Below are 16,437 nucleotides of genomic sequence, written 5' to 3'. Positions count from 1 at the left end.
ATTCGTATCGTGAAGTCAGAGCCACAATTCTGAAATGTCATAAGCCTACCTGCCGGTATGTGAATGTTAGAATGGTCAATGATTCTGGAAGAAAAGGTGGGCTTTATGAGATGTACACATTTTCAACTAATGCATTTCTGTCCTGTATTTTAACTGCAGAACAACATTAGTTACAATGATGGCACTTGGAATTTATGTTTTTAAGTAAATATATTTTACGCCATTAAGGAAACAGGGTTTAGTAGATCACCATGAATATATTTTATACCAACCGAGATATTTATTATGCACACAATTATTCCAAACATTCTTCTTTCGTTCCTTTACCCAAAGACCCTTCCATAGGTTTCACACAGCCGTACTGAATCTTGCAGTTCGGCAAAGATTCTTTCAATGTCTTTAAACATTCATCTCTCTTTTTGAACTCTGGTAAATCAAAGAGAAGCAGTGTTTTCAAATTTTCAAGTATCTTCAGAGCAAGTATTCCATTATCTGATACATTTCCGCAGCTACTAACTTGCAAATGTTGAAGGGAGTCCTTTACAATCGAGAGATTTTCCAAAGCTCTGTCCTCAATGTTGTAACAACGGTGAAATTTTATTCTCTTTATATGGTTACAACCAGTAAAATGAATAAATCCAACGTACAATATTGAAGCTTCAGTGGCATCAATTTCTTCAATAAATCGGATACATGGATGCTCTTTACTGGTTTCTGGTAAAGCGTTGTAATCCTTAGTGTACTCTTGATCACCAGACCACTTGATAAACGCACCATTACGCATGAGCCATTCTGCACATGCTCGATCAGGTCCAACATCTTTTACACGTTCTTGATCATAAGAATTCCATACTATATTTAACCAGGCCCACAAGTTTCTATGATTCGATAAAGGTGGTCTTGCTTTAATTAGATTAGTCAGTAACGAAGTCATTTCAAGAGATGGTAGTCACAGCTCAGACAACATTTACTAGCTAATGGCAATGCTTAGTAATCGTAAGCTGAAAATATCTTGCTATCACAAATGAGAATGTCACACAGCTCTTCTTGATTTGGTACAAGCAGGATTACTAAACGACTTTGAAGCACGAAGCACACTGTTAAAGAGTCATATCCTCCACCGAATTTAAAGATTGACCCAAAAAATAATCAAAATGAGTTCGATAATAACCGAAAGCGTATTTTCAGCTACCCACTTTCCTCAGAAAACTAAAGTTACTGAGGTAAAATGAGTTACATCTAACATTGGAAATAGTTCATGAAGATCTATTGAGATAAAATTAGTCACTGAAATGTAAAAAAAAAATATTCCTTCAATAGGAAACGTAAATGACTTGTAAGCTCATCCACCTTATTCAATCTGTTCGTAATAAATTCAGGAAGAGAATGGTGACTATTAAATTTGAAGCTACCCACTACTTGTAAGTCGAAGTAGGATACGACAGGACCGTTATCTTGGAGTATGTTATTCGTATGAGCATGTTTATGTTTCATCATCCAATCAGATACCGAACTATGACGACGTGGTTAGTGATACGACTGTATCAATTATGCATGTAAAATGTGTCTGTAATATATTTTACTATCCTATATACAAGGCTATGGGCAATGATATAGAGAGGTGGCCTTCTTGGGTGTGATCATTAGTTCCAGGTGTTGCGTCATAAATGGTCATAGGCATGAATGGGAGAATAATACATTTCGAAACTGTGAAAGTTAGGCTATATGATATAAACTGTAAAGGCATTCATTGTTCCCCTACTTTAATTAAACATTATTCCACTTGCTAAGAGACCATCACAGAATTTGGGAGCAAAAATTTCGAGAAAATAGTGATTGTTAGTTTCCCCACTCTCAGACGCATTACACAGGACGCTGAGAAATATGAAATGTGCATAGAGGATTGCGAAAAATCGAAAGCATTATCTATAATGAAACGACGCACACTATGAGTTTCTCGCCATTATTATTATTATTAGCGTATGACAAGGAAATTATATACATAATATACAATATATACACAATAACAAAAACATTTGTTCACTTCAGGCATTAGTGTTATATCTGAATGTCCAACTTTTCAATCCACTGCAGTGCTTCCGCTGTTGGAGATAGGAAGTCTTCCAAACTACCTGGATAAGCCCGCAGTTGACACTCGCTTACAATGTGGGGAATAGTCTGGCGAGGGGCTCCACAGTCACATTCTGGAGATGGTACAAAGTTCCACTTGTAGAGAGAATCCCTGCACCTTCCATGACCTGTCCTGATCCTGTTCAGTCTGGACCAAGTTGCACGTGGTAGTTGGGATCCATTTGCAATATTTTCCCCTCTGAAGATGTTATGCAGGGGCACATTGGGAGAGTTATTCCAACGGCCTTTCCACTCCTCCAAAGCATTGAAGTTGGTGGACGTCTTCAGAGCAGCATCACAAAGGGGTGGATGTCGTGATTTCAGTCTTTTGAGACTAAGAGCTGGTATGTCATTTAGAACAGGTAGCAGAGGATTCTTGCAGATCTTGTTGTACTCTCGAACAAGAGCTCTGGATCTTCGTAAGTCAGGTGGCATTATTCCTGACAACAGAGGGAAGACACGCATTCTCGCTTTGATCGCTAGGTCAGCGAATTTTTCAAAACACATTTCGCCTCTTTCAAAGAGTGAATTATAGGAAACAAACCATTACGATCTCTGTCGGGAACTTCAACTAACATACTTTGACTTGGCAGCGTGTTCATGCTTAGATGTATCTCAAAGTTATATTGCAATTGGATGGTATTAGCGTTATATTATTTATGGTGATATTATTTTCATGATTGAAAGTTGAAAGTGTTTTTATAATAAGAAGTAACGACTGAGTTTATGGGTGAGTACTCTCCTTCATCTTCTTGAATATAGATTGGGCTAAGGGGATGAGTACCCTTCACAAGTTTAATTTTAAGATTAGATTAACCTTGAGCCACAGTCATTATATTATATATAGAGAATCAAATCGTATGTCCATAGCGCAGTGTGTTGGAAGGATAGGTGATAAAGCGGCCTGCCCAACCAGCTAGAGTAACATAAAGGCGGAAGTGCTTCCTGACTGAAGCTAAGTGAACAAACTTCCGTCCTGTTTTTGGTGGTCACATAAGCAAGAGGGCGTGGCCTACTGTGGCCTTCAAATGACGAAAAATATTGAATATATGCATTATAGAATCACTGGTGCAAAATTAAAGACAGCTAGTCGAAATCTTAGAGCATTAATTGTCATAGAGTGGGAATAGCACCACTTCATCCATGCTGCGACGCGATCAGCTGATTGATGGGTAGTTCGAAAAGGATATAAGGAGAATCGTCATACAGTGACACAGGAATAGGCCATGAAATCGGAACATGAGCGTTACCCTGCTTAGCTGTTTATCTAAAGCGTAAATTTAAAAAAAAAGAAGACATAAATGAGTATTTATGAAGGAAGTCCTTAAAACCAAAGTGACCTACGATAGGTTGCAACATCATTCTGATCATATTTGTATATTGCATCTCCATGAGTACCATTAAAATTGTTTAGTATTTATTTATTTATTTATTTATTTATTTATTTATTTATTTATTTATTTATTTATTTATTTATGTTTGCTACTTGTTTAACGTCACACGAACACATGGAAGGTTTTCGGCGACGGAAAGATGGGAAAGGGCTAGGATTGGAAAGATAGCAGCCGTCGCCTAAGTCTGCTGTGGCAGAACATGCCATACATAATGAACATAAAATCACTTTTTATGCAACTTTTGCCATTTATAAAGATAAACCTTTTATTCCTAGAGTCACTCGTGAGGCGCACATTAAGGTATGGCCCAAGTACTTGCATGATGTGAACATGAGAAACCACACAAAATCATCTTCAGGGCCGCCGACAGTGGAGTTTGAACCCACTATCTCCCGAATGCAAGCTCACAGATTATTAACGAGAAACAAGTGAGGGAGGCTTGTGAGGAGGATAAATTAAACAGTGAACTTGAGTTCCTAACGAGAACATTCCTGAGCAATAGCTACTCAAGGAAACAGATTGACGAAGTGCTTCTTCCTAAGACAAAAGTCATATTGTCTCGTGATTCTCGTATTTTAGAGTCTGGCCTTCTTGCCATACGTACAATCTGTCACGGATAGGATTAAAAATTTCTAAGAAGGCACAATATCAAGACCATGTTTAAACCTAATATCAAGATAGACAATTGCTTGCGATCTGTCAAAGATACTATTTGTTTAAACTGTGCTGGAATATATGATTCCTTGCTCCTGTGGATCGATTTATGTTGGCCGAATTCGTAGGAAGGTAGCAACGACGGTTAAAGAACGTCGTATGCACTTACGTCTTTGATAGCCAGAGAAGTCTGCTATGGCAGAACAAACCATACATAACGAAAATAAAATAATTTTTGATGTAACTTCTGCCATTTATAAAGATAAACCTTTTATACCTAGAATCACTCGTGAGGCGATAGAAATTGGTAAAATACTCAACTGGGCCGATAACCTTCGAAATTACGCCCATTTGAGCAACAAGCATCATCATCAAACACCCCAACAATTTTAACAAAGGTGAAAGCTATACTGTGTACTGAGTAGATCATATCTACCCTCCATAATTAACTCGTCAACATCATTCTCCTTGTCTCTGGTGGCCCTGGAATGAACTATATTCCTAACAGGCTCTCGCTATCTTGAGTCTGGTTGCTATTAATATTAAAGTCTTTGGTTGCTATGGAGTGGCAGTTGCCAATACATTATTTGTTATTGCTCTGAACAAGACCAACTACAATACTCAGGACACAATACACAACATGGCTGCCGTACCGGGCCAAAGCTGTCGTGGCGAGGAATAAACTAAGAATGGTCGTGAGAATGATTTAGTACGAACATATTTATGGAGGGTTTAAAAAAAGGCATTTGATACGTAAAATAAATGTAGTAATTTTACGTGATCTTTAATTGGGAGAGTTTTTTCTTGTTTAACGTCGTACTAACACATCGAAAATTTTCGACAACGGGTGGAAGAAAAGGGCTACGATTGAGAAGGTAGCGTCCATGGCCTTAATGAAGGTACAGACCCAGCATTTGACTGATGTGAAAATAGGAAACCACAGAAAACTATCATTCAGGGTTGCCGACAGTGGGATTCGAACCTACTATCTTTCGAATGAAAGCTCATAGCTGCGCGACCCTAACCGCATGGTCAACCCAATCAATCAATCAATCAATCAATCAATCAATCAATCAATCAATCAATCAATCAATCAATCAATCAATCAATCAATCAATCAATCAATCAATCAATCAATCAATCAATCAATCAATCACTACTGATCTGCATTTAGGGCAGTCGCCCAGGTGGCAGATTCCTTATCTGTTGTTTTCCTAGCTTTTTCTTAAATGATCGCAAAGAAATTGGAAAATTACTGATCATTTCGCTTGGTAAGTTAATCCAATCCCTAACTCCCCTTCCTATAAATGAATATTTTCCCCAATTTGTCCCCTTGAATTCCAACTTTATCTTCATATTGTGATCTTTCCTACTTTTAAAGACACCACTCAAACTTATTCGTCTAGTGATGTCCTCCCACGCCATCTCTCCGCTGACAGCTCGGAACATACCACTTAATCGAGCAGCTCGTCTCCTTTCTCCCAAATCTTTCCAGCCCAATATTTGCAACATTTTTGTAACGCTACTCTTTTGTCGGAAATCGCCCAGAACAAATCGAGCTGCTTTTCTTTGTTTTTTCCAGTTCTTGAATCAAGTAATCCTGGTGAGGCTTCCATACACTGGAACCATACTCTAGTTGGGGTCTTACCAGAGACTGATATGCCCTCTCCTTTACGTCCTTACTACAACCCCTAAATACCCTCATAACCACGTGCAGAGATCTGTATCCTTTATTAACAATCATATTTATGTGATTACCCCAATGAAGGTCTTTTCTTATATTAACACCTAGGTACTTACAATGATCGCCAAAAGGAACTTTCAACCCATCAACGCAGTAATTAAAACTGAGAGGACTTTTCCTATTTGTGAAACTCACAACCTGAATTTTAACCCCATTTATCGTCATGGGGCGTCCAATGAGATCCCACACGTGTTCGATTGGTGAGAGATCCGGAGAGTACGCTGGCCACGGAAGCATCTGTACACCTCGTAGAGCCTGTTGGGAGATGCGAGCAGTGTGTGGGCGGGCATTATCCTGCTGAAACAGAGCATTGGGCAGCCCCTGAAGGTACGGGAGTGCCACCGGCCGCAGCACATGCTGCACGTAGCGGTGGGCATTTAACGTGCCTTGAATACGCACTAGAGGTGACGTGGAATCATACGCAATAGCGCCCCAAACCATGATGCCGCGTTGTCTAGCGGTAGGGCGCTCCACAGTTACTGCCGGATTTGACCTTTCTCCTCGCCGACGCCACACTCGTCTGCGGTGACTATCACTGACAGAACCGAAGCGTGACTCTTCGGAGAACACGACGTTCTGCCATTCCCTCATCCAAGTCGCTCTAGCCCGGCACCATGCCAGGCGTGCACGTCTATGCTGTGGAGTCAATGGTAGTCTTCTGAGCGGACGCCGGGAGTGCAGGCCTCCTTCAACCAATCGACGGGAAATTGTTCTGGTCGATATTGGAACAGCCAGGGTGTCTTGCACATACTGAAGAATGGCGGTTGACGTGGCGTGCGGGGCTGCCACCGCTTGGCGGCGGATGCGCCGATCCTCGCGTGCTGACATCACTCGGGCTGCGCCTGGACCCCTCGCACGTGCCACATGTCCCTGCGCCAACCATCTTCGCCACAGGCGCTGCACCGTGGACACATCCCTATGGGTATCGGCTGCGATTTGACGAAGCGACCAACCTGCCCTTCTCAGCCCGATCACCATACCCCTCGTAAAGTCGTCTGTCTGCTGGAAATGCCTCCGTTGACGGCGGCCTGGCATTCTTAGCTATACACGTGTCCTGTGGCACACGACAACACGTTCTACAATGACTGTCGGCTGAGAAATCACGGTACGAAGTGGGCCATTCGCCAACGCCGTGTCCCATTTATCGTTCGCTCCGTGCGCAGCACAGCGGCGCATTTCACATCATGAGCATACCTCAGTGACGTCAGTCTACCCTGCAATTGGCATAAAGTTCTGACCACTCCTTCTTGGTGTTGCATTTGCTCTGTCAGTCAGTGTACTAGTGCTATTATACTATACATCGTCTATTTATCATACTGTATTTAGGGCCTACTCAAGGTTTATATAGCCTACCGCGAAGTGTTCTGTCCTAGTGTGCGGATTTCTAAAATGTTGAGTGTTGTGTTTACTGTTAATTATTTTGTGCTGCTCAAGTGAATACGTGTATAATTATTGAGCGAGTTATTTAAATCATGGGGAGAAAATGTTTTGTTTCTAACTGCAAGACACGGTACAGTTAAAATAAATGTAAGAGGGAGTAAAAGGTGTCCATAAACAGGAAAGCCCGGTTACATCCCAAAACTCCGAGGAGTTATTAAATGCCAGGAGCGATCCTTAATGCGAAAACAAAGAATAATTGAAAAGCTTAAAATTGAACCACAAGCCGTAAAATTAAAACTTGTGGAATCAAGTAAAGAAAAAATTTCCGAGTACTTGAAAAGATCAAATATTCCCCTGACGGGCAAATGGTCATTAAGGAATGTGTAGAATAAGGGGGAAAATCATTTAAGTCAAGTAGTAGTTATACTGGAGAGTTGTTACTTCTCCGCCTCGTATTACACATTCGAAGCCCGAACGCATATAGCTTTTTACGTTGCCGAGACATTTTACGATTGCCCTCAGTAATCACAGTTCGAAAATACCTATCATTGGTTGACAGAAAATGTGGTTTCAATAGAAACGGTTTTGAATTTCTTAAATTAAACTAGAAAAGAAGAGTGACTATGAAAGACATGGAAGACAGCAGAATGTATGAGGGTAACCGTAAAAATCAACGACGGACCTTTCAAAATTTCTCTAGAATGTTGTGGTTTTAAATATGTTTTACCCGCGAAATTCAATCAGGACTCTTTCGAAACGTTATTGAAATCATCACTTCGTTGTCAGAATGACCACCCAGCCATGCCCATATTTTCACAGTTGTATAAAATTCTTCCTCTGTACAGTCTTTTAAAGCCACCAAAATTCGGGAATTTGAGACACTGCAAAATGAAGATAAACCGCATATTAATTTCGACGACTTTGTGTTTTTCGACCTCATAAGATCTCGTCAGAAATATATATTTTGAATAGCAAGCTGAACAATTTAATTAGTCGGGGTTCATGGGACTGTGACGAAATAATTGAACATGATTACTGCACGACAGAATTAGTTGAATGTATAATTTATAAATAACAGGATTTGTCACGAAACACATTTCAAAATTTGTCGAGTGCACAGCGGGTACAGATGCCCTCCATCATCCTGCCAATAACGTATTTTCTTAACAGTTCGGAAGCAGATATAGTAGACTGTAAAACAAGAGGGAAAATAACACATCCAAATGTCAACTTACAGTATATAAAATTATTGTCTGTAACTGAAGCTTTGTTGAAGAACATAGTGTAAGTCCGTAGGGTGACCAACCGTCCGGCATTTGCCGGACATTTCCTCCTTTTTTTCATGTTTGTCCTCTGTCCGGCAGGCATTATTATTTCCTATTAAATGTCCGCTCCCCCTGTGGGTGGGGGCGGTAGAATAATACCCACGGTATCCCCTGCCTGTCGTAAAAGGGGACTGAAAGGGGCCTCAGAGGCTCTGAACTTTGGAGCGTGGGTGGGCGACCACGGGGCCCTCAGCTGAGTTCTGGCATTGCTTCCACTGACTTGTGCCAGGCTCCTCACTTTCATCTATCCTGTCCGACCTCCCTTTGTCAACTCTTGTTCTTTTCCGACCCCGACGCTATTAGGTTTGCGAGGGCTAGGGAGTCTTTCATTTTCACGCCCTTCGTGGCCCTTGTCTTCCTTTGGCCGATATCTTCATTTTTCCAAGTGTCGGATCCCTTCCATATTTTCCCTCTGATTAGTGTTATATAGAGGATGGTTGCCTAGATGTACTTCCTCTTAAAACAATAATCACCACCACCTCACCACTAAATGTCCGCCTTTTTGCATGTTGTATTCTTAGTCATTCAGTTTCCTATTGCTTCCTCTGTTGCAAAGATATTTTTGTTGCACTTCCTCTATCTCAGTCCATATTCTGGATACCCCTATCAGACTACATCATTTACCCACTTAATCGTATCGTATCGTAGTCCGTTTACCCTCCAGGGTTGGCTTTTCCCTCGGACTTAGCGAGGGATCCCACCTCTACCGCCTCAAGGGCAGTGTCCTGGAGCTTGAGACTTTCGGTCGGGGATACAACTGGGGAGGTGGACCATACCTCGCCCAGGCGGCCTCACCTGCTATGCTGAACAGGGGCCTTATGAGGGGATGGGAAGACTGGAAGGGATAGACAAGGAAGAGGGAAGGAAGCGGCCGTGGCCCTAAGTTAGGTACCATTCCGGCATTTGCCTGGAGGAGAAGTGGGAAACCACGGAAAACCACTTCCAGGATGGCTGAGGAGGGAATCGAACCCCCCTCTACTCACTTGACCTCCTGAGGCTGAGTGGACCCCGTTCCAACCCTCGAACCACTTTTCAAATTTCGTGGCAGAGCCGGGAATCGAACCCGGACCTCCGGGGATGGCAGCTTATCACACTAACCAGTTGGAGCTGTCTGAAGGGTCTGTCACCAAAGCAGTGACACCACCCAACGTGATCTGAACGTGCTCGGTCGGGGCCGGGGAATTCTCGGCGGGGATTCTCAAGTCAAGTAATTCTGGCTGCGGTATTACGAAGTTTTGTTTTATGCTAGTTGGATTCGGACCTTCTGAGTGAGTGGAGTGTTTGTGATTTTATTATGAAATTTGAATAATATCAGTATGTCATCACTCAAAAGTGGTGAGGCACAAAAGAGGAAATGTAAGTTCTCGAAGAAACTGAAACAGAAGTACCCGTGTTTTAGAGAGGGACGTAACGTTAGTGAGGCGAAATGTTATATTTGTGCTGTTATGTAACTGAAACAAAGGTGCTGGTGATCTCGAAAGACATATTGCTAGTTTTTATAAATTTCGTGTGGCTATTTCTAGCCGAGTGCAGCCCTTGTAAGGCAGACCCTCCACTAGACAGGAAAGTTCAGGCAACAAAGGCAACATTGGCTGGATGGACGTATCGACGGATTTCCGAACATGTTCGGCACAATGTATCGGTGGTGTATCGCTGCTTTCATCGGTGGTCTGTGAAACATTCCCATGCCCATAGACCAGGCTCCGGACGAACGCGTAGTACAGACGAACGTCAAGATCGACGCATTGTGCTAGCAGCGGTGGCCCACCGAACATCATCCAGGAACGAAATTCGGCCATATGTTGCACCTCATGTCACCAAAGACTATTGGGAATCATATCCTTGCAGCAGGATTATGATATGTGTGCCTCCGTCCAGGATGTCACTGACACCACAACACCATCAAGCACTTCTACTCTCGTGTCGTGAAAAAATCGTATGGAGGCGGGAACGGCGCTCTGTTGTTTTCAGTGACGAAAGTAGGTTCTGTCTGTATGCTAGTGATGGACATACACGTGTACGGCGTAGACCTGGTGAGCGGCCTGTTCCAGAGTGCATTCGCCTACGACACCCAGGTTCCACCCCAGGCTTCACACAGGCGGAGACAGTTGGTGTTTCTGCAGGGTAACGTAACCAGTGCCCGCTACATTCCACAGGTTGTTGTTCCCATGCTACTGCTATTTCTTCAACAGGAAGGTCATGTGTTTTCTTAGCAAGACAATGCACGTCCTCATACAGCTGCTGCGACACAACATGCTCCATATGGTGTACATCTGCCCTGGCCAGCGAGATCAGAGGATCTCTCACCGATTGAGCACGTATGGGACTTGATGAAGCGGGAACTTGTGTGTTCTCCAGAACCTGCACGAACTATTGCCGAATTGCATCAAAAGATGCAAGAAGTTTCAGACGATCTATTGCAGGATACCATTCGGCACCTTTATGATTGTTTGCATGCATTAATACACACCTGCAGTGCCACCAGAGAGGGATACACTGTGTATTGATGCGACTGTTTGAGTACCTTTTACTGTGATATGTGCTTCATTTGGCCTTGATTTGCAGTCATGTACTCCTGCAATGATGAACTACCAGTCACATCGCTTGTGAATAAAATGACTTTGTTATTGCGGATGTAGCATTTTTCTTTTTTTGGTAGTGTGATGTCATAATGGTCAGAGCGCAATAGATCTCATTTTCAGAATTCGAATCAGAGCAACCACTGCCAAAGTAATGGTAAACACATCTCCTCCACCCTTAAGGAAACATATACCTGTTAAAAGAACTGTGACTGTGAAGAGTTTTGAGTCAAGAAATATGTCAACTCTGCTAAATATAAGAGAACTATCAACTTAGATATTATAATAGAGTAATACTTTTGCCCTAGAAAAAATATACACGATGAAATAAACAAAGGTAATATAAATGAAGCAACAAAAGGAATTGAACAATTAATAAAATTAGGTATGTTGAAGATTCAGGAATAATCACATGAAATCCAAAGCATGGTTTGATCAAGAATATTAGAAAAGATACAGTAGCAATGCTATTGGAAACTCGAAGAAAGATTTAGAAATATATGCAAACAAAAATAGATTTTACAAAAATTTACTAAAAGAAAAGAGAGGAAACTACATTGAAGAAGAAGAAGAAAATAACCTTTTAGAAGAAGCAAGATTATGCCCCTTCGCAGCCCTAAAACCACATAATCGCTGCTTCCCTCATGAGACTGACATGAAAGATTGGGAAAAACATTTCAGAAAAGTAATGAATAAGGACAATATACAACCAGCCAACAAAAATGAATCCTCAAACAAAGATGCAGATCCTTTCACCGAGACTGAAGTAGAGAAAATCACAAAACAAAGTAAAAATAAGAATGGGGATTATAACGAGCACATAAAATGTACACACAATATACTATAAAAAACATGGGCTGCAATTTAATAAATGTGTTGAAAGCAACTCCATACCTGATAACTGGAGGCATTCAATGATAAAGTTAGTGTATAAAGGTAAAGGGAACACTAATAGTTTGGATTTGCCCTGGAGAGCAATAATTACAAACTGTTCACGAAACTATCGACAGTAAGATCGAAAAAGGCAGCTGATCAACTTCTACCAGATGAGCAGGTGGCTTCAAAAAAGGAAGATACACAATAATAATAATAATAATAATAATAATAATAATAATAATAATAATAATAATAATAATAATAATAATAATAATAATAATAATAATAATAATAATAATAATCGTATGGCCTCAGCTACCATGTGCAGATATTTCAATTTGATACAATCTGGCTGTCTGCTTGTCATTTCGACGTTCCGTTTTACTCTAGGCCTACTAGATGGCATAGCAAACCAGATTTCTGTTGGGTGTCTGTGGCTGAGTTTTAATGAATTTCGTCAGGTAAATATCAAATGTGTCACCAGAGATCTTTTACATGCCAACATCGTACAGCATGAAGTGTCGCATGGACTTTTTTCCGCCCTTCAAAAATCCAACCACCTCTACCAGGTTTGAACCCACTATCTTAGATCCAGAGGCCAACACTACCACTGATCCACAGAGGCTGCTGGAAGATCCATAATTTATACTATAAATAATCTAATGGATGACAGTGATCATGCACTAAGATACCACAAGGGAGAATTGTACACGATCTTTGTGGACTGCACTAAAGTATTGATCTAATAGATAAGGGGAAAATGATGTACAAATTGGAAACAGCTATAGGTCACAGAAATCTGTTACCCGGTATTAAATATCTTAAGAAGTATTCTCAATTATAATAATGTCACCATCAATGACAACATCTGCCTCTCAAGCCCAATAGTACAGATGGTGTTCAACAGGGATATCTTTTAACCCCTATTTTGTTTAATATAGTAGTTATACACTGACTGAGCAAATGTCATGGGTTAGCGGAGCACTGATGTGCAGGTGTGTTGTCTGCGCACCACACGCCCCCTGTGCCAGCGGCAGTTGTATAGGAGACCTTGTGAGCAGTGGCTGTGCATGTGACAGGTGTAACATGGAACGTCGTCGTGAGCTGACACCGTACGAACGGGGTATGGTGGTCGGTGCCCAACGGATGGAAAGTGCGATTTCGGAAGTGGTGCAGGAATTTGGCTTCACACGATCAACCGTGTCCAGGTTGTATCGTGAATGGTTGAATGCAGGTGTCACCGTCCACTGCAGACGAAAGACCTGCCGTCCAGCCACCCTCGATGACCGTGACCGGCGACTTCTAAGACGGATTGTCAATAGTGACAGACGGGCAACCGTACAACAAATCACGGCTCAATTCAACACAGGCCGTGCTAGACACGTCTCCCAGTGGACAATCCGTAGGAACATGGGTTCTATGGGGTATGGGAGCTGGCGCCGCACACGGGTCCCACTGTTAACCCAACGTCATCGGGCACAACGACGCGCATTTGTCGCCAGTCACCAGGGATGGACACTAGATCAATTGTGTAACGTGATATGGTCGGACGAATCACGATTTCAACTGCACCATGCCGATGGGAGGCACCGTGTATGGCACAGACCACATGATGCGATGGATCCCGCCTGCCTCGAAGGTGTGGTCCAGGGCGCTGGTGTCTCTGTTATGGTCTGGGGTGCATTTTCCTGGTATGAAATGGGCCCCGTAGAGAGACCTTGTGAGCAGTGGCTGTGCATGTGACAGGTGTAACATGGAACGTCGTCGTGAGCTGACACCGTACGAACGGGGTATGGTGGTCGGTGCCCAGCGGATGGGAAGTGGAAGTGGAAGAGACTTTGAATGGTACGCGGTATGTTGAGCTGCTCGGAGACCATCTCCACCCATTTTTGGCCTTCCAACGCCCAGACGGTTCTGCGGTGTTTCAAGATGATAATGCGCCGCTACATCGCTCCCACGTCGCCGGGAATGGTTCCAGGAACATGCAGCGGAGGTCCAACGACTGCCATGGCCACCCAGGAGCCCCGATATGAACCCTATCGAGCATATCTGGGATGTCCTGGAACGCAGGCTCCGTACCATGGATCCTGCACCCACGAACAGACCAGCATTGGCGGCCACTCTGCAAATGATTTGATGTTAGCTGCGTCCAGAGGACTACCAGGGACTTGTCGATTCACTTCCACGGCGTCTCACTGCAGTTCGCAGAGCCAGAGGAGGCCCCACACGCTATTAGGTGACTATCCCATGACATTTGCTAAGTCAGTGTAGATCAAAAGATAGAGATGTAGTTGAAGAAACAAAAATCTACTTGTGTGCCAATGATATGGTGACATCATCAAGATACATCGAAGAACTACAAATTTATAATTAACAAGCAGAATTCAGTCCAACTTGTGTTCTGCAAAGGTGCAAGAGTTACACTAAATGAAAGAATCTACTATGAGAATGATGACGAACCAGTAAAATTGTCCACAGTTTTAAATATCTGGGGATAATGTTACAAACTTCAGACATGACATATACTAAACATCAGCAAGTAGACTTAATGTTCATGTTTGAGGTTTTTAAATTTGCACTATTAATGTACCGTACATGAAAATAAATATTTTAGTCTTGTGAACCCAAAGATTTAGGTCTATCCATTCTTGACTGGAACATTCCATCTACATATCAGTAAGTAGTTTAGGCCTATAAAATTATCTGCTTTGCAATATGAAGTAGACTGGGATTGGCTTTGAACTAAATTATGTAATTTTATCATACACTATCCAAGAATGAAAATATAGTATGACGGTTTTGTAATTATACATTTTATAGCTAGATACTATGTATTCGAATGTGTTAACAGATATTAAACACCACCATCAAATCAGAATATACAGCTTCCCTGATTGTAAGAATTGTGGTGAGCAGGGTAGGCAACGAGCCAGCTTTGGAGCCACTGATCACCGTACGCAAAAAATACCTCTTCTTACTGCATCCAGCTGCCAGGAACACTACCCTCAGTTAAAATGAATTAGTTAACATATTTACTTAGCCTGAAGTCCCTTTATTGTTGCATTGAATCCTAAAGATTGTATGGGCAACAGATGATCTTGATTGCCTTCATGAACTTCGGTTTCAGAGAAATGACGTAGTTCCTTCTCGATGCATCCTCTGTTTTCGTGACTTCTAAGATACCATAATTGTGCAAAATACGGGTTGCATTTACAACATTTATTTCAAAAGGCTTTAGGAAAACTCACCATCTTGCAGACAAGACACCAAATGTGCTTTCTATCAGTCCCCTTGCTCTACAAAGCCTGAAATTCAAAGTTTTTTGTTTAGGTCTTCCAGTTAAGCTTACGGGAAAGATCCTGTAAGATTTTTCCATCAAGGGAAAGGCCTCATTACCCAACAACACATATGAAAACAGGTTTCATGCAGGCTATATTAGAGCTCTGAGGTATGTCCAATTGGTGATTTCAAAGAGCTATCTGAACGAACTACTGCACAAAATATTACCGTCACTGAATTTACCATCAATCACTATGAAATTGTAGTCAGCATCAACTATTGCAAGTAGCACAATCAAACATTTTTCTTATTGTTCCGAGGTATCTGTGGAACAGCAGAGGTGAAAGAAGGTGCGGGCTGGAATAGGTCTCAACTACCAAATTAAAGTTAATTTAAAACTTTAACAAAGGTTATATTTTCTTTTCAAAATTAACAAATGACAACAAATGACCAAAGTGTAACAGGTACCAAGTAGCAATTCAACAAATTAAGAAATGATTGATTACAGTTTTTACAAGTTCTGGGGCTTGAACCCCGTTTACATTCCTTGAGCCCTCAGCTCACAACCAAAGGGCAGAAAACCCCTTCATACCAAGGAGCAATTGCCCCTAATTAGAAAGTCAAGCCTCCTAGAGGCACGCAGAGATCAAATTTGGAAAGAGCAATCCCGCTCTCAAGTTTACAAGCCTATCAAAGGCCACAACAAATTTCACTCCTAACTGCCCTCAAGGCACACATACAGTGAGACAGGGGTACCTTGTACCCAACTTACAGGGCCTTCACATGAAGAAAACAAAATGTCGGGCTAATTAAATGGCCCAGAAAACCAAATTGACTGGAGGCGTACCTTGCACTCCTACATGAAACTTCTTAAAACCTAGGTGGCACTCGGCCAGTTATACAGGGGCTAATCCCATACTAGGGAGGTGACTTGTAGAAGAATAATTAATTACATTAAGAAGAGAAGAAAATCGGTTATGAAATCGTAGTCACCTCAAAACAACACGAGTGGGAGCTCGAGAGGGTTAAGCACTCTCTATCCCAAATTGCGGTGTATTTACATGAATATAGTAAGG

At 41.9% G+C, this 16,437-nt stretch overlaps 1 protein-coding gene across 1 annotated transcript; it reads right to left on the bottom strand.

Annotated features, from left to right (window-relative positions):
- Nucleotides 1-295: 295 nt before the first annotated feature.
- LOC136858044 (ATP synthase subunit s, mitochondrial-like) lies at nucleotides 296-934 on the bottom strand. The gene has a single exon (XM_067137282.2). It carries the CDS (start codon nucleotides 932-934, stop codon nucleotides 296-298), a length of 639 nt encoding a protein of 212 aa, XP_066993383.1.
- Between the last annotated feature and the right edge of the window lie 15,503 nt (nucleotides 935-16,437).

This window comes from Anabrus simplex, chromosome 1 (genome assembly GCF_040414725.1).
Source record: "Anabrus simplex isolate iqAnaSimp1 chromosome 1, ASM4041472v1, whole genome shotgun sequence".
Lineage (NCBI taxonomy): Eukaryota > Metazoa > Arthropoda > Insecta > Orthoptera > Tettigoniidae > Anabrus > Anabrus simplex.
This window is presented reverse-complemented; position numbering and strand designations above follow the sequence as displayed.

Bases quoted from the DNA above. Each gene is read 5' to 3' on its own strand.
- LOC136858044 (XM_067137282.2), bottom strand. From the start codon at position 934: ATGACTTCGTTACTGACTAATCTAATTAAAGCAAGACCACCTTTATCG.